The sequence below is a fragment of the Rhinolophus sinicus genome, chromosome 3, assembly GCF_057876585.1.
Source record: "Rhinolophus sinicus isolate RSI-liver-muscle chromosome 3, RSI-T2T, whole genome shotgun sequence".
In the NCBI taxonomy this organism is placed as follows: Eukaryota; Metazoa; Chordata; class Mammalia; order Chiroptera; family Rhinolophidae; genus Rhinolophus; species Rhinolophus sinicus.
In genome coordinates, this window is record NC_142503.1 from 178466738 (window position 1) to 178489680 (window position 22943).

A 22943-nucleotide genomic window follows, 5' to 3' on the forward strand; every position below is an offset into this window, starting at 1 on the left:
AGGAGGCAACTTCTCCAGCGCGACCTCGGAACCGGGTGGCAGGCTTAGACTGGATGTTCCCATGGCAACGGGATTTGTCATCTTGTGGAGGCCTCACGGGTCACCTCTTCAGCGTCTGAGGAGCCAGGAAAGGCCAGTCCAGGTCCTCGTGCCTTAAGGCGCTCAGGCTCTTGGTTGTAACTCAACGGGAGCCCCACGTCTCTGATTGGCTCAGCCAGATGGAAGGGGCGGGAGGTGGCAGCGAGGGGCGTGGCCTGCTGTCTCCCAAACTGGAATTTTTCACGCAAAGCGGAAGCCGACCTCGTCCACCCCGGAAGTGCAAACCCGGCGGCCGTGCAGGTGTGGATTCCGCCGTCAAGGCGGCTTCTTTCGAGATGCCAGGAGCCGCAGCCAAGAGCTCGGAGTTATCCGAGAGGATCGAGAGTTTCGTGGAGGCCCTGAAGCGGGGCGGCGGGCGACGCTGCTCTGAGGATATGGCTCGGGAGACCCTGGGGCTGCTGCGCCGAATCATCACCGACCAACGCTGGAGCAACGCAGGTATGGCAGACCTAGCCCCGTCGCGTCCCTCGCCACTTTCCGTTCCCGCCCGCTTGCTCTGCTCACCCTGTCTCTCTCGGACTGCAGGGGAGCTAATGGAACTGATCCGCGGAGAGGGCCGGAGGATGACGGCCGCGCAGCCCTCCGAGACCACCGTGGGCAACATGGTGCGGAGAGTGCTGCGGATCATCCGGGAGGAGTATGGCAGGTCAGGCCCACGTCCTGGGCCCCGGGGTTGGACCCAGTGACGCTTTTTGCACGAGCCCCTCTCCCCACTTGGAGCCTTTATGGGAGCTCAACAGGTCTTGTTACTTAAATCATCACACCTCCTTACTGCCTCCCTCTTTTGGTCTTGTTGCCTTCGTAGACTCCACGGACGCAACGATGAGAGCGACCAGCAGGAGTCCTTGCACAAACTCTTGACAGCTGGAGGCCTGAGCGAGGATTTCAGCCACCCTTATCCCCAACTCCAGTCCAACATCATTGAGGCAATTAATGAGCTGCTTGTGGAACTGGGTAAGAGTCCTGATCCCTAAGTGGACAGGAGAGGTTGCAGAAAAATGAGGGAACAACAGAAGACCCTGGAAGTTGTTCATAAGCAGACGCAGGAGAGAACCAGTACTCTTGGCGCTCAGAGGTTTGTCCTCCATCCTGATTAGGAAGGGGAGCAACAGGTGGTAGGACTTAAGATAACCCGCTCTTCATTTCCGTACAGACCAACCCTTTGTAGACTGCAAATCCACTGTGGCAGAGACTTCTTAAGACACAGCTTTATTTTCATTTTAAAGAAGATGAAGTTCCTAAAACTATGGCTAATAGACCCTCCTTCACTAAACTTTCTCTTGAATTTTTTTACACACACACACACACACCATCCACGTTGCCTGTGACCTAGGAGACCTGCAGATACTCATTACAATCAGTGTTCTTCAGGGGAGGAAGAAGTTGGGTCTGTCTGTGCACTGAGCTGCTGCTTCCAAATTCCTCCCCTATTTTTCTTCTGTGGCCTCCCTCTCAGGTGGCGGTATTGTGGCCATCTTCTAGAGGAGTTTTTTTTTTTTTAGGGGTGAGTTCTGTTTACCCCACTCTTACCACGCTGAGATTTCCCAGATTGGGCTATTTCTTACCTGATTCATTGTCTTCAAAATCAGTTGTAAAGGAGCTGCTGTCATGGCAAGGCAGGGGGTAAGTTGATGATGAGCGTACTGCTGGGAAAGAGGGCAGGTAGAAGATCCCAGAGGAGCAGGGTTTTAAGAAAACGTGACATTTCACATTAAGTTCATTAACCCTCTGTTACCAGGGTCTGCTAGGTGGACAGTCTGTGTGACAGGCACACATTCTCTTCTGTGCTCTGTCATGTCTGTCCATATTGCGGCAGTTTCGTATTTTGCTTGTAAAACTGCCTGTTCTTGCAGAAGGGACAACAGAGAACATTGCGGCCCAGGCTCTGGAGCACATCCACTCCAATGAGGTGATTATGACCATTGGCTTCTCCCGAACAGTAGAGGCCTTCCTCAAAGAAGCTGCCCGGAAGAGGAAATTCCACGTCATCGTGGCCGAGTGTGCTCCTTTCTGTCAGGTAGGGGGACTGCTGGAGTTGCTAAGAAAAAGGACAAACTTTGACTTGATAAGCAAGACATTGAGAAGAGAAAGTCAAAACACGAAGGGGATTTTCAAGTTGTTCACCCTGTGAATGTTCTCAAACATTGGTTGGAGAAAGTTGGGTGAACTGCTGGGTCCAAGAAAAGATAAAAATTGATTCTTTTAGGAATCAAAATAGGGTAAATTACCTTGGGGATGAGTGATGCTTGGTGTGACCTCACTCAATCCCTAGGTAAATAGTAGGTTTCTTCTGTAAGGATGCAGGATGTTGTAAAATAATGAGCCAGGAGCTGTCTCGTCAGCTATGCCTGATTATGCAGGCAAGTAGTATTTCCAGTTCTGGCTGTTCTAGTGCTGCTGTGGAGTATTAAACATTTATTAGCTTCCCTTGGGCTTCCTTGCAGCTTACCAGAGAATACCTGCCACAGGTAGAAAAATGAGTTAGTTATGTGTTGAAAATTGTGTGTTGATAAGCCCAGAATCACAGAATTCCCCATATCCAGTTACATTTGAGAGGTCCTTCACTATCTCTCACTCTTTGTCCCAGCATCAACTTTTCTGTCCTATTGCAGGGTCATGAAATGGCAGTCAATTTGTCCAAAGCAGGTATTGAGACAACTGTCATGACCGACGCTGCCATTTTTGCTGTTATGTCAAGAGTCAACAAGGTGGGTGTATTTGGAGTTACGTTATGCTGCATTCATGAAGATTATATACTTCTGAAATGCTGACCTTTTCCCTCCTTCCTACAATATCCATGCGAAAATTGCATACTTGGGCCTTTTTATTCTACTAACTGAATTTTTTTTTTCCCTTTGTCTGTATCATTGTTTTTCATTTGGATTAGCTTCTTTTTGGTTACTGCATTGAAAGAATGAAGTGGGACTAAGCTAAGCATGTCAGCTGCTAGGGATCCAGTAGAGGGCTCCCCCCATATGCTCAGAGAGTTTGGCGGTGGGCATAGAAAGGCTTCCTGCTTCTCAGGAGGTGTGGCATATAGTTTTCCAGAAGACAAGGCTAAAAGCAGGAGACACTGCAGTTTCCTGTCCTGTGCTATGTTCATTCTTTCCTTGGAAACCCACTTTTAAACTAGAATTTATAGTCCTGAGCCTAGAATTCCTTTCCCTCTCCTGCTGTGTGACCCTCAGGGTGCCAAGATGCAGGTCTGAGCAGTCAGGCTGTTGTACCCAATGGCCCTTTTGCGGCTCTACCTCCAGGATGGCTCACATTTTTCTTCCTGTCCCAAAGGTGATCATTGGCACAAAGACCGTCCTGGCCAATGGTGCCCTGAGAGCTGTGACAGGAACTCACACTCTAGCATTGGCAGCAAAACACCATTCCACCCCACTGATCGTCTGTGCTCCTATGTTCAAGCTTTCCCCCCAGGTATGTCTGTCTGTCTCTAACCAACGGAGAAGGAAGCCAAAGTATGGGCTTGATCTCTGGGCCTTCAATCTACTTACTCTGAGGCTTCTCTTTATCTTCATTTACTCAATGGATTAGATCCAGTGGAGGCTGGGAAAAGCCACAGAAGTCTTGCTCCAGGAAAAACAAATCATATTTACAATCTGTCAGCTTTAAGAAGTCGAAATTGTAAGGTCAGAACAATACATAGTTGGGGAAGGCCCTTTGTTTACATTGCCACCACTCCTCGTCACCCTGACCATTTCTGAAAATGCCAAGCAAGTTAACACTAGGAACATAGAGTTTGTTTTATTTGTCATAGTTCCAGGGCCTGGCCTCTGTAGCCTGAATACAAACAGTTACTAAGTGAAGAGTCATTTCATTAGTGATAGAAGCTATTTGCTTTGAAAATATCAATCTATTTATAGGTCTCTATTTTTTAAGTTGAGGTGTAATTCACATAACACACAATTAACCATTTTAAAGTGTTCGGTTCAGTGGCATTTGCTACATTCAGAGCATTGTGCAACTACCACTCTCTAGTTTCATCATCCCAGAAAAACAGTCTGTACCCATTAAGTAATTACTCCCTCTCCCCTCTTCTCCCCCTCTCCTAGTAATCACTAATTTGTTTTCTGTCTCTGGGTTTGCCTACTTTGGATATTTCATATAAAAGAAGTGCAGTACATGCCCTTTTGTTTATGACCTCTTTCATTTAGCGTAATGTTTTTGAGGTTCGTCTGAGTTATGACATGGTACTTTGTTTCTTTTTATGGCTGAATAATATTCCACTGTATGGGTGTACCACAGTTTATCTATTTATCTGTTGATGGGTATTTGGGTTATTTCTACCTCTTGGCTTTTGTGAATAATGCTGCTGTAAATGTGGGTATAAGTTTCTATGCAGACATATGTTTTTATTTCTCATGGGTGTTGACCTAAAAATAGAATTGCTGGGTCTCTGGGTTTTTTGTGTTTTTTTGTTTTTTTAATTTTTTAATTTTTCATTTTCCAGTTCCCCAATGTAGAGGATTCATTTCACAAGTTTGTGACTCCTGAAGAAGTCCTGCCCTTCACAGAAGGTACAGAAGTGTGTGTGTATGCACGTGTGTGTGTTTTGGTCTTTTTGTTTTGTTTGGCGGTCAGTGAGATTGAATGCTGTCCCATTGTACTTTTGAATCATACTTGTTGTGGGGCTTGTTCTCTTTAGCAGCTTAGAGTGCCTGAAGCCCTGATCTAGCTCAGGCTCATTGTGTTCTGAAACTAATATATTTTAGTGAAGTTGTTGGGCCATGGTGGGTTGGATCACCCAGCATTGACTGGGTTTGGCTTTGCGCATTGTTTGAGACACAGGCAACAACCCAATGGGAAAATATACTTGTTTTCAGTTGCTGTAAGGAGTCATTTTGTTGGCTGCCAAAGGAAGCAGGCTCTACTTAGAATACTTGCCTGTCACCTGGGTACCTTTGTATGTTGGGGTCCGTTTCTCTGACTTCTGAAGGCAGCTTTGTTCAGTGAGCCTCATCAATAGTTCCCTGTGACCCTAAACACCCTCGGGGAGCAAAGCTTAGTACTTGCGGTGGTGATCCTTCTTGGAAGTTGAATAACTTCCTCCACTTATTTAAATATTCATTCTTTCAGAAATAGTTAAGTCTACTGAGCACCCACTATGTCCCAGGCACTATTCTGGGCACTAGGGGTACAGCAGTTAACAGTACAGACAGGCCCCGCCCCCACAGAGCTTCCATTCTGTTGCAAAAGATGGACAAGAAAATGTCCGGGCCTGGCATGTGTTAGGACAACAATATGGATGACGAGATGGAAAGTGGCTAGGAGACTACCTTAGTCTTAATGACATGATGACATTGCGGCTGAGTTTTGAATGAATAGAACCCGCCCCGTGAAGATTAAGGAAAGAGTGTTCCAGGTGCTGGTGCAAAGGGCCTGAGTTGGGTACATGCTTAGCCAGTTGGAAAAAGATGGCCATATGGTTGGAGAGTAACGAGCACGAGGGAGAGTGGTACGCATTGTAATTGGTGTAGTGCGGTGGGGAAGGGCCAGATCCTCAAGGTTGCAACCCCAAGTTTGAATTCTGTGCAAGGACTGTGGAGGCATCGGAGAGTTTGCAGCAGGGAGTATCATGACATGGTGTCATCTCCTGGTTTTCATGTTGTGGCAGCGTCCCTTCCCAGGGTGGCAAGTGTGCCTGCATCATTGAACCTGGAATCTACATGCTGCTTAGTCGTTAGAGCGGGACCCTCTTATCTTTAGCACATGTGATTGCCTTTCAGGGGACATGCTGGAGAAGGTCGGCGTTCATTGCCCTGTGTTTGACTACGTTCCCCCAGAGCTCATTACCCTCTTTATTTCCAACATTGGTGGGAATGCACCTTCCTACATCTACCGCCTGATGAGTGAACTCTACCATCCTGATGATCATGTCCTATGACCCCACTCATCCTAAGCAGAAGCTGCCGAGGCAGACCCGGAATGGAGAGGAGACCGAGTGCCACTGCGGAAATGCATCCCCCTTGTAATGGGGGAGTGAACTGCAGTCAACCTAAATAAACTGGAAACTGTCTCCTGCCTTTTCCATCATCCCGTAACAAGGATGCATATCCAGGACTGGTTTTGTTTGTTTTTTCGTTTTGCCATTCAGGTCTTAACGGAGTAGCAGGGCTTGACCTATTGATTTTGGACCCTCTTGGTGACCTGGGACGTCTGTTTCAGGAACTTAAACTTTCTGGTTCAGTGGCGTGTTAAACATAACACTGAATAGCTTGCTGGTATCCAGGTTTTTGCTCAGAAATGACTACCACACCTTTTCGTAGGCTATGCCAATAAAAGCTGCTTGAAGGTTCCTGAGTTGGTTTATTTATTGTTCTGCTCTGATTGAACTGCTTGAAACATCAGCAACAGCGCCCTTTTCTGTTTTCCTAGAGGGCTGTAATTAGAGGTAACAGTCTAAAACAGAGAAGTACAAATGAAAGTATTTACAGTTTCCTTTTTAATTCACTGGAAATGGTCCCAAACAACTTGTTAGTCATCTAAGACAGTGGTTCCAAAACCTCTCTGATGATCAGAATCATCTGGGAGCTTAAAAAAATAAACATTCTTGGGCTCCATCCCAGACCCACTGCATCTGATCTCTGGAGTGGCACTTGGGAATCTGTTTAAAGCTTCCTCGAAAAAGGACCCTCTCATTTACTGTTAATAGGATTATAGATTGGTACAGTCTTTTCTAGGGCAGTTTTGAACCTGCACTTCTAGAATTATTGGTACAAGCACACAGAGATACAGACAAGAATGTCCATCGTAGCAGCTGTGACGTCACAGCCCGAGTGTTCTGCAATAACATTTGTGTTCTGTTCATTAAGAGCAAGAAAGGTTTTTAAATAAGTGTGACCTACCGTGGAACATTTTGTATCCACTGCAGTAGAGGTTTCAAAAGGGTGGCTGGAGGACAGTGTCAGGATTTTGGCTGATTCACTCAGTATTTAATTTGAATTAGTTACCATTATTTAAAAATCTGGAGACTGCACATTAAACACATTTATATTTCTTGCTTCTCTTGAGAACTCAGAAGGCTTGGCGGTTCTGGACCCACATTCCCAAATGACAGCAGCTGGCTGGAGTTGGGTAGCTTCTGATCCCAGTAGATGGAAAACCTCCAGTTTTCTGCAGTTCCTCCCAGGTCCACTTAATTTATTTATGTTATCTGCCTAGCCCCTGTAGGCATTTGATCTGTGACCTTTGTGGTAACGAATGGGATAGATTTGTAAGGAAGTCCATTTTATATTCTGTTGATTAAAAACAAACAGGGGGAAAGAAACCAAACTGCAGAGCAATATGCATAACGTGACCCTCACGTTAGGAAAACAAAACATGTACATGCATAGGATAAAAGTCTGGAAGAATAACACCAAACTTGTAAGCAAGAGGACATCGAATTTTATTTAGTTTGTTTGCATATTGTTTCCATCTTTTCTGTGTACTGTTTCAGTGATTATGTTTTTAAAATGTCTCCCCAGGTAATCCAGATGGTCTATGTATTTGGGAAGTACTCGTCCAAAGCAGACTGAGTGTGCAGGGAACCCCCTGGAATGCTTGTCACAAAGGCCAGCCTCCCGCCTCCTGCATGTTTAACAAGCCCCTGCAAGGGATTTTAACAGGGTTTGGGAACCACTCTTGGCTAAACACTGGCCAGAGGCAGGCTGTGAGGGAAAGGCCTCTACTCTTGATACCTCCTTGAGATCGATCTTTGCCTTAGGGCTCTTGTCTTCCCTGAGGGAGGGAAAAAACCAGATCGAGAGGGTCAGTCTAAAAGACACCCCAAAGTTCTATGACTCAGAAAAGCCTGACTCACTCAGGCCTCAGTTTGTCAATTATTTCTCCCAGCATCTAAGACCCCTCGCTTTCTCAGTGAAGTGGCTTACAGCTACCAATTATGAGCAATTGTCTCCTCTGAAGGCACCAATTCTAACAGCAATTCACTTGGATATAATTGTGTGGTCTGGAGTAAAAGCAGCAGTGAGTCAAGGAACTTAAATCTGTTTCTGGCTCCAGAAATGCTTTGTGATACTTGTCTTTTGTACATCTTAGTCTCTGGGTCTAAAATTAGCACCAACATCCTTTCCAGGCATAACTGAGATGGATGACGGTTACCAGGATAGATGCTCTGCCTCTTTTTGGTCATTTACAGTACCTAGAACAGAAGAACTGCATAAATGCATGTTCTTTAGAATCTTTAGGACCTCAGTTAAGTAAATCCCAGAAAGCTATTTATAGGCCTTATTTTTTTCTAGTTCCTTCTCTCCCTTTTCCTATTTGAGGAAGAGTAACTATTGGAAAGGGAGAACCTGATCTGAATAGGGAGACAGGGGTTCCATATCAACTTACTACCTATCAGCCTTGGCCTGCGTCCCTCACCACCGTTGCGAGCAGAACCCAGAAACTCATTAGGAAAAACAAAAAACAACTTTTAGCTTGGAGAGAATTAACAGAAGATTCCACGGATGTGAAAGGCTTCTGAATGTACTAAATAAACCAAGTTAGATAAAACTTACTCAATATAGTTGGTAAAGACACTTTTTCTCACTGTTTGTATTTTCCAATTTGGGCAGAGAGCAGGAAAGGCACCATTCTTGGAACTCCAATAAGGAACTGAAATTCCTAATTTAGCCTCAGAGAAGTCTGAAAAATGCTCTACCGAGAAAACCTTAAGTGTAAAGTGATACCTCAAAGAAAGAAAAATACAGATGGGCTCAAAACCATTTCTCCAAGCAATCTGTTGCCTCAGTCTTTGGGTTAATGAAGGCTGCCAGTCACAGTTCCGTCGCTGAGCTACATGGCTCTATAATACCACACATGTAGAAAACTCAGCACATCAGAACTTGCCATCAAGATAGTACCAGATGGTGATGTAATTATTGTAAAGGCCCCATACTGTTCACCTGTCCTTGCAAAAACTCCCACTGCAGACATGCACCTAGTTGACACAAAGGACCTCTTTTGAAATGTGGTTTGGAAGGGTTTTATATCTGGCCTTCTTTGCACTGAATTATTCTTTCATTCACCATACAGCTGTTCCAGGATGCTGTGCAATTATTGTTAAGAGCTATATCTAAGCTTTCAGTCTTCTTCATAACACTTACACAGTAGAAAGGGCAGCCTGTAAGCCTAACCACACTTGAGATGTTGTTTGATGTTTATATTAAAACTGTGCTGAAAAGGAGCCTTTCAGTAGTGGTTTTTCAGGCATGTTACATTTAAATTAAGACCTGCCTAGAAAAAAACTTGACAAGATTCCTAAAATTCATAATTTATATGCAAAATTCTGCAGTTAACTACTATAAAAGAGAGGTGATGAAATACCTTGAATAATGATAAACTAATAGCAGTAGCCAACTCTAAATCACTTTTTTGGAGGGGGGACCATCTTTGGGTACTCCTTTCTTTGCAGTAAACATGAGTAGTTGTTTAGTCAAGCAAGTTGTGAAGAATCAAGTCAGGCCAAATCTAGCTTCTTCTGACTGCTGCTTGTGTCGTACTAGCTTACTGGCTCAACAGATGCCACTGTGTAAGATACTTAGATTCCCACAGGTGAAAATTATCCAAGGGTTTGGAAAATCCTAAGCCATAGGATAGCCTCTTTGTTCTTTAAATCCCCCACAATTTCTGATGCAATACATTTAGGTGGGACTCACTAGTTACTGAATGATGAATAAATGAATTAATGGAAGGATAGAAGGGAGGGTTTATTTGGTGCAGATTACCCAGATTTTTGGTTTCCCAGACTTCCTTTTCCTCTCCTGAGCCCACCTTTGTCATCTCACTGTCGATGAGCAGCTTCAGCTCAGAAAGGGTGAAAACAGGCAGGACATACAACGGTAGAAATACCCATCCGTTCTCATTAGCCAGCAAGTGTAAAGGGTTTTGATTGAATGGGTGGCACTTCAGGTGGCAGACTGGGGGAGTTCTTTGTGCCAGAAACTGCCGTTTCTGGTGCCGCTTCAGCTGAGCTTGGTGTCAGTGCTTTCTAGGAACTGATGGGCTGCATCTGTTGTTCTCACCAGGCGTGGCTTCCTCAGCCTAGAACTTGGCCCCCTCCTCCTCTGCGTGTTTTGGTTGCTGTGTTCTTTTCACTGTCTGTTAGTCCCAAATGCTGGCTGTCCTTTGTTCTGACTTTGCCTTGCCCTGACGTCTGATGGCTAGAATCTCTCCTTTCTCAACTACTCTTGGAGTTCCAGATCCCCAGGAAGAATTCTGGACCTTGCCCTAGCCCCTCCTCGTCTCTCGCCTTCCTGCTAGCCTACACTCTTAAGCTTTCTGATACTAGCCCTTATTGCCATCTATAGCCTTAATTCTGACAGAACTCTCTCTTACCTCAGCTAATAGACATAGCTGTCACTCAGTGCTCCCTAAACCTAGAGGAAGTTATTATTCTACCATCAATTTCCTTGCCTCTCTTCCTGACTAAAGCTAAGCTTCTTGAAGGTATGCAGCTTTACTTCTCAGTAAAATTTTGATGGATGTTATAAAAAGGAATTCTCCAGAATGGCTTCAAGTTTTACTCTCAAGTTAACAAAGCCTCCACCAACCAAAATCTAATAAAATTGAACTACTAAGTTTACAAGTGGGTAAATCCCCAATAAATTAAAAATGTATTATACAGGACACCTGGGGTAAATGGGAAGGAGTGTGCAATGTGAAGTCACACGGACCTGGGTCTGAATTCTGGCTTTCATCGCTAGGCCCTTGGCAAACGAGTTAACGTCTCTGAGCCTTAGTAGTCTTCACCATAAAAGAGAGATACTAGCTTCCTAAGAGGACTATTGTAAGGATTATTAATAATGTGTAACATGGTAACTATTATTCTTGTTATTGGAGCTAGAAAACTTGGATACCTCTCAGCTTTACTTGCTAGCTGTGTGATCTTAGATAAACCACTTAATGATTTTCAGCCTTAGTTTCCCCTTTTGTAAAATGGGGAAAATATACCACCTTATCTCATGCGTTGCCAAGAAATTCAAGATAAGGTATGTAAAAATTATTTTATAAACCTAAAACGACCATATAGGTGTTAAAGATTACTGTTTGTGTTAGAAAACTAAACATTATCTTTGCTCTTATGGCACCTACGTTCAAACAGAACAAAACCCTAACAGGCAATAATAAAAGTAATTTAGATATTGTTGGCTAATAGGTTGGTTTTATGCTGATGCATGCTACTGAGTTTATAAATTATTAAAATAGGATAATTATCTCTTACATTGATTCAGGTTTGCTAGAAAGACTGGTTACATAATTTATGGACAATTTTTTTCTAATCCTATTCTCAAGAAAACAGTGGTTTAGGATTATAGCAAAACCTTTTGAAGCTGCACCCCATCATCCTAATGTAAGAGGTATTGTGACACTTTTTTTAATCCCATAAATTGGTCTGACCTAAAAAGATTTTTGAAACTCCCCAGACAGCTGGCCTCCGTGTAGCTCCGGAGAGTGGAGGCAGAGGTCCAGAGGCCACGGCACCCCACTGGGCCTGGAGGCAGAGCCCCTGACAGCCTTGCAAATCCCCTGAAAACACCCTCCTTTCTAAGGTCATGTCTCCCTGTCTATGAAACCGTTTATGCGTATTTAGAACAATAGAGACCATTTCTAGACAGTGGTGTCTATTCTTCAGGGTTCCAATTACGTAATTCTACAAGGATCCCCTTGAAAACCATTGAAGGCTTTCCCTGAACCTTCTCTGAGGCACACACTAATGAATGCAATACTTCATTGCTCCTGTAAGATTCACTGCAGGGCTTCTGGCAAACAAACTTTTCTTCCATGAGCACAAATTTGTTTCCTGTATTAAAAACTGAGGAAAATAATTCCATTGATACAAAGGCCAATTTGAGCAGGCTGGTCAGGAAATACAAAAGTGGAAGTTCTCATTGCAGCATCTTTCTCATTGTATAGCATCCCAGTTGCAACAAACATGACCAGCTGTTTCTTTCTTTCTTTTTTTTTTTTTTTTTTTTTTTTTTTGTGCTTTTTTGTTTTCCTTCTATAGGACTTTAGTCTGTTAAGTTTTATTAACCAGAAATCAAGTCATCTAAATAGATGGGGGGAAATACAGATTAAGAGTGCCATTTGCAGAAAGCTCAGTCCTGGTCCCAAATGAAATTATGAGGCCATTAGATAGGCACATTGTAATAAAACCAAGATATAATTTGAAAGGGACCAAAAAAACCCTGTCTCCTGAAAAAATGTGGAGAACACATCTGGTTAGGTTGAAAGAATAAATGCTGCATTTTGATGTGAAAATTGCTTTCACGTAAAGAGATACTGTATAAAGTACAAAAAAATCATATTTTAAGAAACTAGCTCATAGTACTTTCACCATTTAACTGGTTTGGGATATAAACAACATCAGTCTGAGTCTTTATAAAGGCAATAAAACAAACGAAAAACCAGGAGGACTTTACATTTTCCTTATTCTATCCTTGTCCTTGTTTCTCTTTATCAATAGTTTTTATCCCTAAAATAATCTAACTACAGACTTGATGGGAGACGGCAGACAGCATTTTTATTGAGTGTAGAGAAACTCTTTAAGCCTAAAATTTAGGATGTAAAGAAGCCGCAGAGGGAAGCGAAGAAGACTGGAGGTAAAGGAGGAGACCAATGGAGCACGGCTGTGGGCAGTTGACGAAGGTGAACTTGATCCCTGGGAACTCAGCATCAGGTAAACCACACCAGTGCAAACTATGAGCTGGAAAAAACTGCAAAACAAAACCAAAAAATCCCACTCTACCCCCAAGAAAACCACAAACCAACTAACCAGACAGGAAGACAATCATTAAATTTTATCCCTAAATAAGATACCGAAAAATTGATATTATAGGGCAACCTCCCTTGTCCATGGATGCAAATGAATGAACTGTCTTTAAGCTTGAATTCCATCTGGCTCCTGGACTGGCTCCAGCATCTGCTCCAGCGAGCCTGGTGCGTTGCCCGTGTGCACAGGCTGATTCAGTCACGCCTCCACGGGGCCTGCAGGCCATGCTGTCTGCTGAGAGGCACACACTTAGCATCCCTCTGGCTCCTTACGGACCCATAATCCTGTTCTCATGGTGGCTCACAAGGAGGCATGGATGCCTGCAGGCTTTGCCTTGTATCACATCCTTCTGCTTTTCCAAAGAGACGCCAGGCCTGGGCCATTTTACGAAGTTTTGCAAGATTGGGTTTAATCTATGGGAAGAAAGAACAATTCCAATTACCAGTATAAAAAGCCAAGTAGCATATAAATATTTCCTAATTATGACTATTCAAATCTGTTTAGAGATCTAATTTCCTGCTTCAGAAAAGATTATAGATTTCCGTAGGATAAGAGATTCTCATCTCCTCAAGAATAGGGACATTGTCATGTGAAACAAAAAGTTTTTAATGGAGTAAAATCTACTGGGTGAGTCAGAAAACACAAGTATCTGAAAGCTCCATGCAAGAGAAGACTTTATAGCCCTTAGCAAGAAAGATAAGCAAAAGATTTTGGAAAGCAGTAACATGAACATTCCAATTATGCCTTCATGTTCTGTTTCATTTAAGATTTTAACAAGGACAGAAAATGTTCTTTAATTTAAGCCACTCTATGCCTTTATTGTATTATCCACATCATTGTTCCCGGGCTGCTGAGTAATCAGGGCCAGAGCCGAAGGTGGAAATCTCCTAAGCTTGGTTCCCTGCCTGATGATCCCCAAATCTTAACTCTAAAGACCCTTGGGGATGGCTACCATTTCCAGCAAGTAGCATCAAGCAACTGGCTGTTCAGGTTCCATTAGCCAGCAGTGAATTTGCTGTGCTTCTACCAACATTCCGTAGCCCCAGAGAGAACTTCTGCATCTTATCAAACCTAGAGCTAGTAGGCAACAGATGTTCAGTTTGTACATGTGTTAAGCTTAAAAAATACAAAGGCATCAAGTGTATAATCTCACAGTTCTGCCTAACCTTCATTTTGAATTTGAGCTAGAAGATGAAATGGTGAGACTTTATATAAAACTCCCAATGCACATTTTTCAAAAATCTCGTATTTTGGAAAGGATTAAGAGAGATTACATTTGGATAACAGGAGCTGGAAAAGAAACAGAAGGTAAACTCTGTTTCCTCTTCTCCCATGAGTCATTCCTGTACCTGTTTTTCCTGCTCCAAGTGGTCTATGTCAGCTAATGGCAGCATGGACGGTCTCCCATGAGCACACTGGAATGGTAGCTGGCACCGGGACAGAGCTTCAATAAGGCGATAGCTCTCCTCTATGCTCAGGCCATCATTAAACTTAATGGCCCCTAAACGAAAGACAGAAACAAGAAGGTTATGGTGTATATGGTGGGAAACCAATGCTGACCCTGGGTCAGGGCCAAATATCTAGGGAAAGTAAGATGTTTCTTAGGCTTCTTTCATGTGACTTTAATACTGCTTGAAATTGGCACTTACTGGCCATGGATGCAACTAAAGCCTCCGGACTGACCCGTCTCTCAGCTTTTCCTTATGGAGCCCTCGTCTTTTTAATCCACGTCAGAGGCATTCCTTAACTTGTTAGGATTCTGCTGTCAGAGTTTTTCTCAAAGAGACAAGAGCAGTATTTCTGCCTACTTCTTACAGGTTTGTGAAATCAAGGTCATCTTTCGTCCATAGCCAATCTATCACCAAGATCTCTGTTCACTATAATGTCCATTTTATTTGCTTTTCTCTGTTTCCATAATAACCTTCCTAATCTCGACTCTCATCCTGTCAGCACCTGCCTTTATGCACACATTAATTCACTCACTCAGCAAATATTTATAAGTATATACTTTGTATTAGGTGCTATGCCAAGCAGTGAATGAGACAGATGAAGCTTATGATCTAATAGGTCTAATAAGTGAGACAAACAGTAAGCAGATAATTACACAATAATTTAAGTTGTAAATTAAGTTATATATTTGTATTATATATTTAAATACATAAGTATTATAAAACACAGGATAAGAATGAATATATAATAGGAAAACCAAACCCAGTTTAGGAGGTTAGGGTAGGCTTTCCTGGCAAAATGATATTTAATCTGAGACCTTAGGTAAAGAAAGACATGATAATTGAAGGAGTAGAAAGGCATTCAGACGGGAAAAAGGCACATGCAGAAGTGCAGAAACACCAGAACAAGACTGAGAAGCAGGCTGGAATGTAGGGCAAAGTGGAGCGTGCTGTGGGATGAAACGAGAGGCAAGCAGGGCCAGACCATGAAGACCCTTGCCTGCCATGGTAAAGAATAAAATTTTTATCCTAAGGACAATAAATAAATAGTCTTGACACATTTTAGTTAGAATGACATGTTCAGAGGGATGTTTCAAGACGATTCCTCTGCAAAGAGTGTGACATCTGGTTTGTGAGCGTGAGTCTCTGTTGGGCGCAACGAAAGAGCGATTTAACAATGAGTGATGCTGGGAAGGGCAAGCAGATTTTTGCACAGAAGTGTGCCCGGTGCCGCACTGTGGAAAAGGGAGGCAAGCACAAGACGGGGCCAAATGTCCATGATCTGCTTGGCCCCTGGATTGTCTCACACGGATGACAACAAGAACAAAGGCATCACGTGGGGAGAGGAGACACTGATGGAGCATTTGGAGAATGCCAAGAAGAACATCCCTGGGACAAAAATGATCTTTACTGACATTAAGAAGACTGCGGAGGGACCGGCCCGGTGACTCAGGAGGTTGGAGCTCCGTGCTTGTAACTCTGAAGGCTGCCGGTTCGATTCCCACATGGGAGAGCCAGTGGGCTCTCAACCATAAGGTTGCCAGTTCAAGTCCTCGAGTCCCGCAAGGGATGGTGGGCAGCGCCCCTTCAACTAAAATTGAACACGGCACGTTGAGCTGAGCTGTCGCTGAGCTCCCAGATGGCTCAGTTGGTTGGAGTGCATCCTCTCAACCACAAGGTTGCCTGGTGGGCTGTGCCCCCTGCAACTAGCAACGACAACTGGACCTGGAGCTGAGCTGTGCCCTCCACAACTAAGATTGAAAGGACAACAACTTGACTTGGATGAAGGTCCTGAAAGTACACACTGTTCCCCAATAAAGTCCTGTTCCCCTTCCCCAATAAAATAAAATAAAAAAAAAAAAATAAAAAAAAAAAAAAAAGAAGAAGAAGAAGAAGAAGAAGATGATGATGATTGTGGAAAGGGCAGACTTGATAGCTTATCTCAAAAAGCCTACTAAGGAGCAACGGTTGGCCACTGCCTTATTTATTACAAAACAGAAATGTCTCATGACTGTTTTTATGTGTACTATGTTTAAATTGATCTCATACACCAGAATTCAGATCATGAATGGCTGATAGAACATTTCTTTTGGACACTCCTACTTTAAATAAGATTGGCTTGTGGTTAAATGGATTCGAACTTTGATGGTAATTTGGTTCAGCAAGTGCTATCACTGTTTTCCCTTCTAAAGGTACGACTGGACGTGATTAGTCATGTTCAACTTCTCACAGAGATGGTGAATGCTATCTCAAAACCTGAAGAAGGCTGGTTTTATATTCAGATTTCTATTACTAGTTATATGAATATGTTTAAATACTGAGGAAATCCCTTCACTGTCTCATAGAACAGCCAGACTCACTTGTGTTTCAGCTTGTATTCATCAGCCTGTTAAAGGCAAGGGCTGAAGAAAAGGGGGCAGTGCCCACTATCTTTTTGGTCCTAACTATGTCAATTTAATTAAAATTCCCTGGATCTACACTGTTGCCTTTTACTTAATGAAAGGCATTTTAGTGTGGTTTATGTAGAATATCAAATAAAGAATATTTAACACTTCTCACATTTTATAGATGATCTATATAAGGTCAGAAGTTTTTAAAATTCAGCATGGCAAGATGCTCGTATAGTAGCAAACTTTGCTTGTGAATTCTGTAATTACTAAGTCAGACTAATTACAATTCAGGATTGTCTTTTAAACAGATATTCAAAAACACAACTGTGTAATTACTGTATATGTATGCTTAGCAATGGTGCTTTTGCCAGCTCACTAGAAGGATTAAAGTAGAGGAGAACAGACCACCATCAGCACAAAATTGTAAATTATGTGATCCTTAGACTTAAGATAATTAAAAACAAAATCACAGATTTTAAAAAAGATTCCTCTGGATGCTGAGGGAAGAATGGCTTGAAGTGGAACCAGGATGGACATGGGGAAGAGACTAAGTAAGAGGACTCAATAGTGGCAAGAACTAGGGAGGTGGCAGTGGAAAGAGATCACATCAGACAGATGTAAGATACGTTCTGAAGGTAGAGATGATGAAATTTGGTGATGGAGTAGATATGAGTAAAGATAGGAGAAAGGGGTGAAGGAGCTTAGGATATTTGCAGGAGACAGATTAATGAGTGACTGTGGTTACTAAGCTGGAAAAGACAGAAAGTGAAGGGAGAAGGTTGATGGAGAGATGCAACAGGGAGGGTGTCAGCAGAGCGGAGACCCCATTGTGGTCAAATGATAGTTGCAGGGGATTCTGGAGCTGTCATGATCCCTAAAGTAAGTTCCTTCAATACCATTTTCTATATTTTATCATATCACCCGAGTCAAGAATCTTTAAAGATGCTAATGCCTTCTGTATGAAATCCAAAGGTTTTGCTGTGACTTTCGAGGCTTCTACTCTTTCTTACCAGCCTAATTTCTTGATACTCATTGCTGCTCTTCATAGAACTAATTTGTTTGTGCCTCTGGGTCTCTACAGGCCATTTCCTCCCCCTGCAGTAAACTTTCCCTTCCCTCCTATGAATCATGTCCCTCGGCTCATTCAAAACTCCACTCTCGGTGCATCGCCACACATATAAGTTGTTCTGCATTATGTACAAATATGTGTGTTGGCATTTTGCTTTGTCATAGTAATATTTTAGTGTTCATTTTTAATATATTCAGTTTATTGATCTAAATTGTACCCTCCATGAGGTGAGTAGTGAATGTGACTTCTACTGCTTTCATAACTGCTCTACCCCGGGCAGCGCACTCAATAGCTGGGGTGTCGGTCTTACCATGGCAGGCCTGGGATGCCAACACCTTCTGCACACTCAGTGGCAAAGTCCCCTGGATGCCTCCTGTGGTCTGGAGTAGCTAAGGCATAAATACACGCTTTATTAATGGGAAAAGGAAATGGGGCACTGGAGCCTTTTGTGTGTAGTGCCTGTGTGAAGCCCCAAAATAAGAGAAAGGTTTACCTCCACTTGTTCTCGAATAAGTTCCTACAAAGCAAAAAGGAAAACAGGCATTAATCAACTGCTATGTTATACTTTCCCTTTGACAGTTTACGAAATATCCCAATTTTCTTCTTTAAAATATGCTTCCTGAAAGACAGAGTTCTAGCAATATAGCACCTAAGTGCTGTATTTGTTGTAAGGTGCTTTGAATATGAAATATCAAGACAACTGAATAGAACTCTTATTGAACAGAGAACATATTTAGCTACTCAAACATCCACCAGAGAGAGCTCATCAACTCATGAGGTTATGTAACTGGTGAGTGGAGAGCCTTGATGATTCAACTGATTCTAAACATCAGGGAGGCGTCTCACTGAGAGGCTGTTTGTATTTGTAATCTCGGCCAGAACAAGTGTAATATTACACAGAAACAGAATAAATACACAACAATCATCAACCCAACTGCGCCCTCAGTATAACACCTGCTTAAATGTCATAAACATAAGTAGTCACTTCAGTTCCCACAGGCTTTCTGTTTTTGAACAATTCCCCTCAGGTCAAAAAGCTTATTTTCTGAGGCATTTTGTTGAGAAGTTTCTCCTCACTAGCATATCTCTGTCCCAAGGGCAGCCTTTTCAATGGTTATATCCCAGCAGATCTTAATATTTACAAAAGGACTTTAAAGAAATGTAAAGCAGGCTCTATTTCAGGCCACCAATTTGTTTAATCTCTGAAGGTAAAAAACTGTTTTGAGATATGCACATTTAATACTTTATAAGAAAACACAGGATTTATTTACTCCTAGAAATGGCTGTGTATAAATTAGGTTCCTAAGATTACAACACGGTAAGGTAAGTTTTCCTTTTTTAAATCAGACTCAGAAAATTCTCTCCTCCCTCTAGTCCACCATGCTGATAAATAAGCATAGTTACCGGAGCTAGGTGGCAGATACTATGTATTTTTTAAAAGCCATGTATTTTCCCAAACAAACAGAATGATGTCGCATAATACCTGACCCACTAACAAAACTTAGTATGGATACAGATCGAATCTAACTTCTTTGCTATTCTGTCTTGTGCTTGTATATCTGGGACTTGTAAAACAACAGGTTGTAAGCCTGGTGAGGGGGAGATGGATCTTATTCTCTGTTCATTTCATATTTCAATGGTTTTGATTAATGCTAAATAATTTAAGTAATAGTACAAAGGTTCGTTCATCAGGCTAGAGGACAGAACTTTATAGAAAGATGTTATTAGTGATCTTTCAAAACTGCTAGGATCCAAGTAGTTACTTTTTCTTCAAGACACCAAAACTATTCTAGCTTCTTCCAGAAACAACAAAATCTCTCCTGATCAGCCTGAGTTAACATAATCAAGATTTTCTGAAACCATAAGGTTTGTTTCAATTTGAAGTAAACTCCTGACCAGTAGTCTTTGAAGTTTTTATTTAGGAAAAGTTTTTATTGTAACTTTCTAGTTAAATACTTAGGGATTGAATTACAATAGAAGATTCTAACAGATCCTATCTTTTGGATTTAAGACAATTTGGAGGAGGAGCATTAGAAAAAATAAGCTCTGTTGGGAGAAAAGAGCGCTGTTGAAAACATAACAAAGCTTGTCTGATCAAAGGGCAATTTTGGAAAGGGTAAAATCAAGGTAATCCAAATGCTGGCACTGTTAACTGCCTCATACTCTGGGATATCTTCTCACCCTTAGCCTACAAACATGCTTAAGTCTCTCCCACCTGAAACAAAAATCTTTCCTCAACCTTGTGTCCTGCCCTACACTTCGCAACGACCCCTAACCTTTAGCTATCACCCTGTCTTCTTCTGCAGTCAAAGTTCTTGGAAGAGTAGTCTATTCAGCTCCACTTCCCCTCCTGTCACTCACTCCTGACCCTCTCTGGTCTGTCTTCTGCCTCACTGATTCCCAGGAAATGATTCCACAGGTAACTAATGTCCTCATGATAGCCAGATCCAACTTGCTATTGTTGACCATTAACTTCTTGCTTAAAATTTCCCTTGGCTTTGGCAATATTACCTTTTCCCCATTTTCCTCCCCCCCGCCCCCCCCTCCCGGCCAAATATATTCAATGATCCTTTACATTTCTTCTTTTCGGCAGAAGCTTTCCAGACCTTTTGCAAAACATGTATACCCTGAATGCTGGTGTTCCAGAGGCTCCACCCTTTGCTCTCTTCTCTTTTTATTCTTCAGATTCTCCCTGGACAATCCCATTTCCTTTAGACCCTTCTCCAGCTTCTGATATCATCAAAATATGTACACTGTTAACTCTCAAATAGATAGGTACAGCCCAGACTTCTCTCCCAAGGGCTAGGTCTGTACGTCTGCCTATCTACTAGACGTCCCCACTTGAAGGCACATTCAATGTGTCTACACCTATGCAGGCTCAGAATCTACCTCCCAGCCAGGTGGAGTCTTCCTCCTCCATTTCCTTTTTCTGTCAATGGCGCTGCCATCCTTCAAGTCATTCTAGATAGAACCCGCAGAATCATTATTTATCTTTTCTCCTTTATCCCTTTTATATTCTATTGTTTACAAAGTCCTCTTCATTCTACCTTCCAAATTATGTTCCAAATATGTCCCTCGTCTCCATTCCCATTGCTGTTGACTTAGTCCAACTCTCATCCTCTCCTATTTGAACCAATGCAATAGCCTCTCAACTGCATTCCCTACTTCGAATCTTTCCCATATTAATCTATCCCACAATTTATCTACTAAATCTGTCTTCTAATTTTTATTTTTAGATACTACTAAAGTAATTCAGATTTCTAGAAAAACAGTACACTAAGATGATGTGGATTTGCCTGTGCTCCAAACAGAAAGAGCTAGAGATGAAGGAGTAAGAAACCATAATGAATAAAATGGCACACCGTAAAGAATAGATAAATTTGAGAAAGAACCAAATAAAAATTCTAGAAATAAAAAACATAGTCATTAGGGGCCAGCCCAGTGGCTCAGGCAGTTAGAGCTCCATGCTCCTAACTCCGAAGGCTGCTGGTTTGATTCCCACATGGGCCAGTGGGCTCTCAACCACGAGGTTGCCAGTTCGATTCCTCGAGTCCCGCAAGGGATGGTGGGCTGTGCCCCCTGCAACTACCAACGGCAACTGGACCTGGAGCTGAGCTGCGCCCTCCACAACTAAGACTGAAAGGACAACAACTTGAAGCTGAACGGCACCCTCCACAACTAAGATTGACACACTGTTCCCCAATAAAGTCCTGTTCCCCTTCCCAATTAAAAAAAAAAAAGTAATAGAATATTTTCAAAATGCTGAGAGATAACTGACAGTATGGTAGCTAGACAATCATGCAAGTGTGAAGGCAAAATAAAGTTATTTTCAAAGACAGTTTATCATTAATGGACTCTTAATAAAAGAAGTTTTAGGGGTGGCTGGGTGGCTCAGTTGGTTAGAGCGTGAGCTCTGAACAACAGGGTTGCCGGTTTGATTCCCACATGGGCCAGTGAGCTGCGCCCTCCACAACGAACTGCTGCTGAGCTGCTGGAGGGGCGGCCGCATGGCTCAGTTGGTAAGAGCAGGAGCTCTCAACAACAAGGTTGCCAATTCAATTCCCACATGGGATGGGGGGCTGTGCCCCCTGCAACTAAGATTGAAAATGGTGACTGGACTTGGAGCTGAGCTGCACCCTCCACAACTACCATTTTCCCCGTAAATAAGACCTACCCAGCCCATCAGCTCTAATGCATCTTTTTTTTTTTTCTAATGCAGCTTTTGGAGCAAAAATTAATACAAGTATTAATTTGGTATAATACAGGTATGTAGTGTAGTGTAGTGCAGTATATTGTATTGTATTGTATTGTGACCCGGTCTTATATTACATTAAAATAAGACTGGGTCTTATATTAATTTTTGCTCCAAAAGATGCATTAGAGCTGATGGTCCAGCTATTCTCATTTTCAGGGAAACATGGTAGACTGAAGGACAATTACTTGGAGCTGATGGGTCCTGGAGAAACACACTGTTCCCCAATATTCCCCAATGAAATGTATTAAAAGAGAAGTTTTAAGAGATTTACTTCAGTAAAAAAAACTGAACACAAAGTAGGATGCAAGAAGCAACAATAAACTAAGACTCTGTTAAACATTGTGGTTAATCGAAATAAATACTGACTATAAAATTAATGACTAACAGGGGGATTAAATACACCATGTAATTAAAATAGGCAACAACATGGAAGATGGGAGAGGAGTAATGGAAGATTCTTGTGTAGTTTAGGAAGAAAACAGAAACAAATTACTTTTAAACTTTATTAAGTATGCGGACTAAAATTCAATTTCTAAACCAGGAGAGAAAAAAAAAGAGAAATAAAAGGCCAATAGAAAACAGGAAAGGAGGAAAGAAAAGGCAACAAAAACAAAATAGTTTGTTGTAAAAAAATAAACACATAAGTAATAGTCCTCTTGAACACCCCCAATGCCACATTCCAACAGCAGCTTTCCAGACCTTTCCCCAAACATATACATGTCCTCGTATTTAAAATGCAGAGCTAACACGTATCTGTCTTCTCAGGATGAAATGCAAACTACTCAGCAGAATATGCTAAATCCATTATGCCTTGGACTTGACAGCCTGTCCAGCCTCATCTGGTCCCACCACTGCCCCATACCTATCTTAATTTGAGTCATACATATCGGTAGTTCCCTAAACATAGGATCTGCAT

At 42.3% G+C, this 22943-nt stretch overlaps 2 protein-coding genes across 12 annotated transcripts in view; one reads left to right on the forward strand and one right to left on the reverse strand.

Moving 5' to 3' along the window:
• The first annotated feature begins 203 nt into the window (after window positions 1–203).
• On the forward strand, window positions 204–6403 carry EIF2B2 (eukaryotic translation initiation factor 2B subunit beta). Its single transcript, XM_019733697.3, has 8 exons — window positions 204–537; window positions 625–745; window positions 905–1053; window positions 1953–2116; window positions 2712–2807; window positions 3388–3525; window positions 4559–4625; window positions 5835–6403. The coding sequence occupies exons 1-8, from the start codon at window positions 219–221 to the stop codon at window positions 5990–5992; spliced, it is 1212 nt and encodes a 403-aa protein (XP_019589256.2). The 5' UTR covers window positions 204–218; the 3' UTR covers window positions 5993–6403.
• Window positions 6404–12590: 6187 nt separating this feature from the next.
• LOC109448346 (acylphosphatase-1) overlaps window positions 12591–22943 on the reverse strand; it is a 42245-nt gene continuing 31892 nt past the window's right edge. For 9 of the 11 annotated variants that reach the window (XM_088797414.1, XM_088797410.1, XM_088797409.1 and 6 more), the window contains 4 exons: window positions 18266–18289; window positions 18083–18161; window positions 14215–14366; window positions 12591–13278 (listed from right to left, as the gene is read on the reverse strand). In XM_088797414.1, coding sequence (XP_088653540.1) covers window positions 13156–13278; window positions 14215–14366; window positions 18083–18161; window positions 18266–18289 — 378 coding nt within the window. In that variant the 3' untranslated portion in view covers window positions 12591–13155. Of the gene's footprint in view, window positions 13279–14214; window positions 14367–18082; window positions 18162–18265; window positions 18290–22943 lie in introns of those variants that run through there. The other 2 variants (XM_088797415.1, XR_016020908.1) reach the window with 2 other exon arrangements.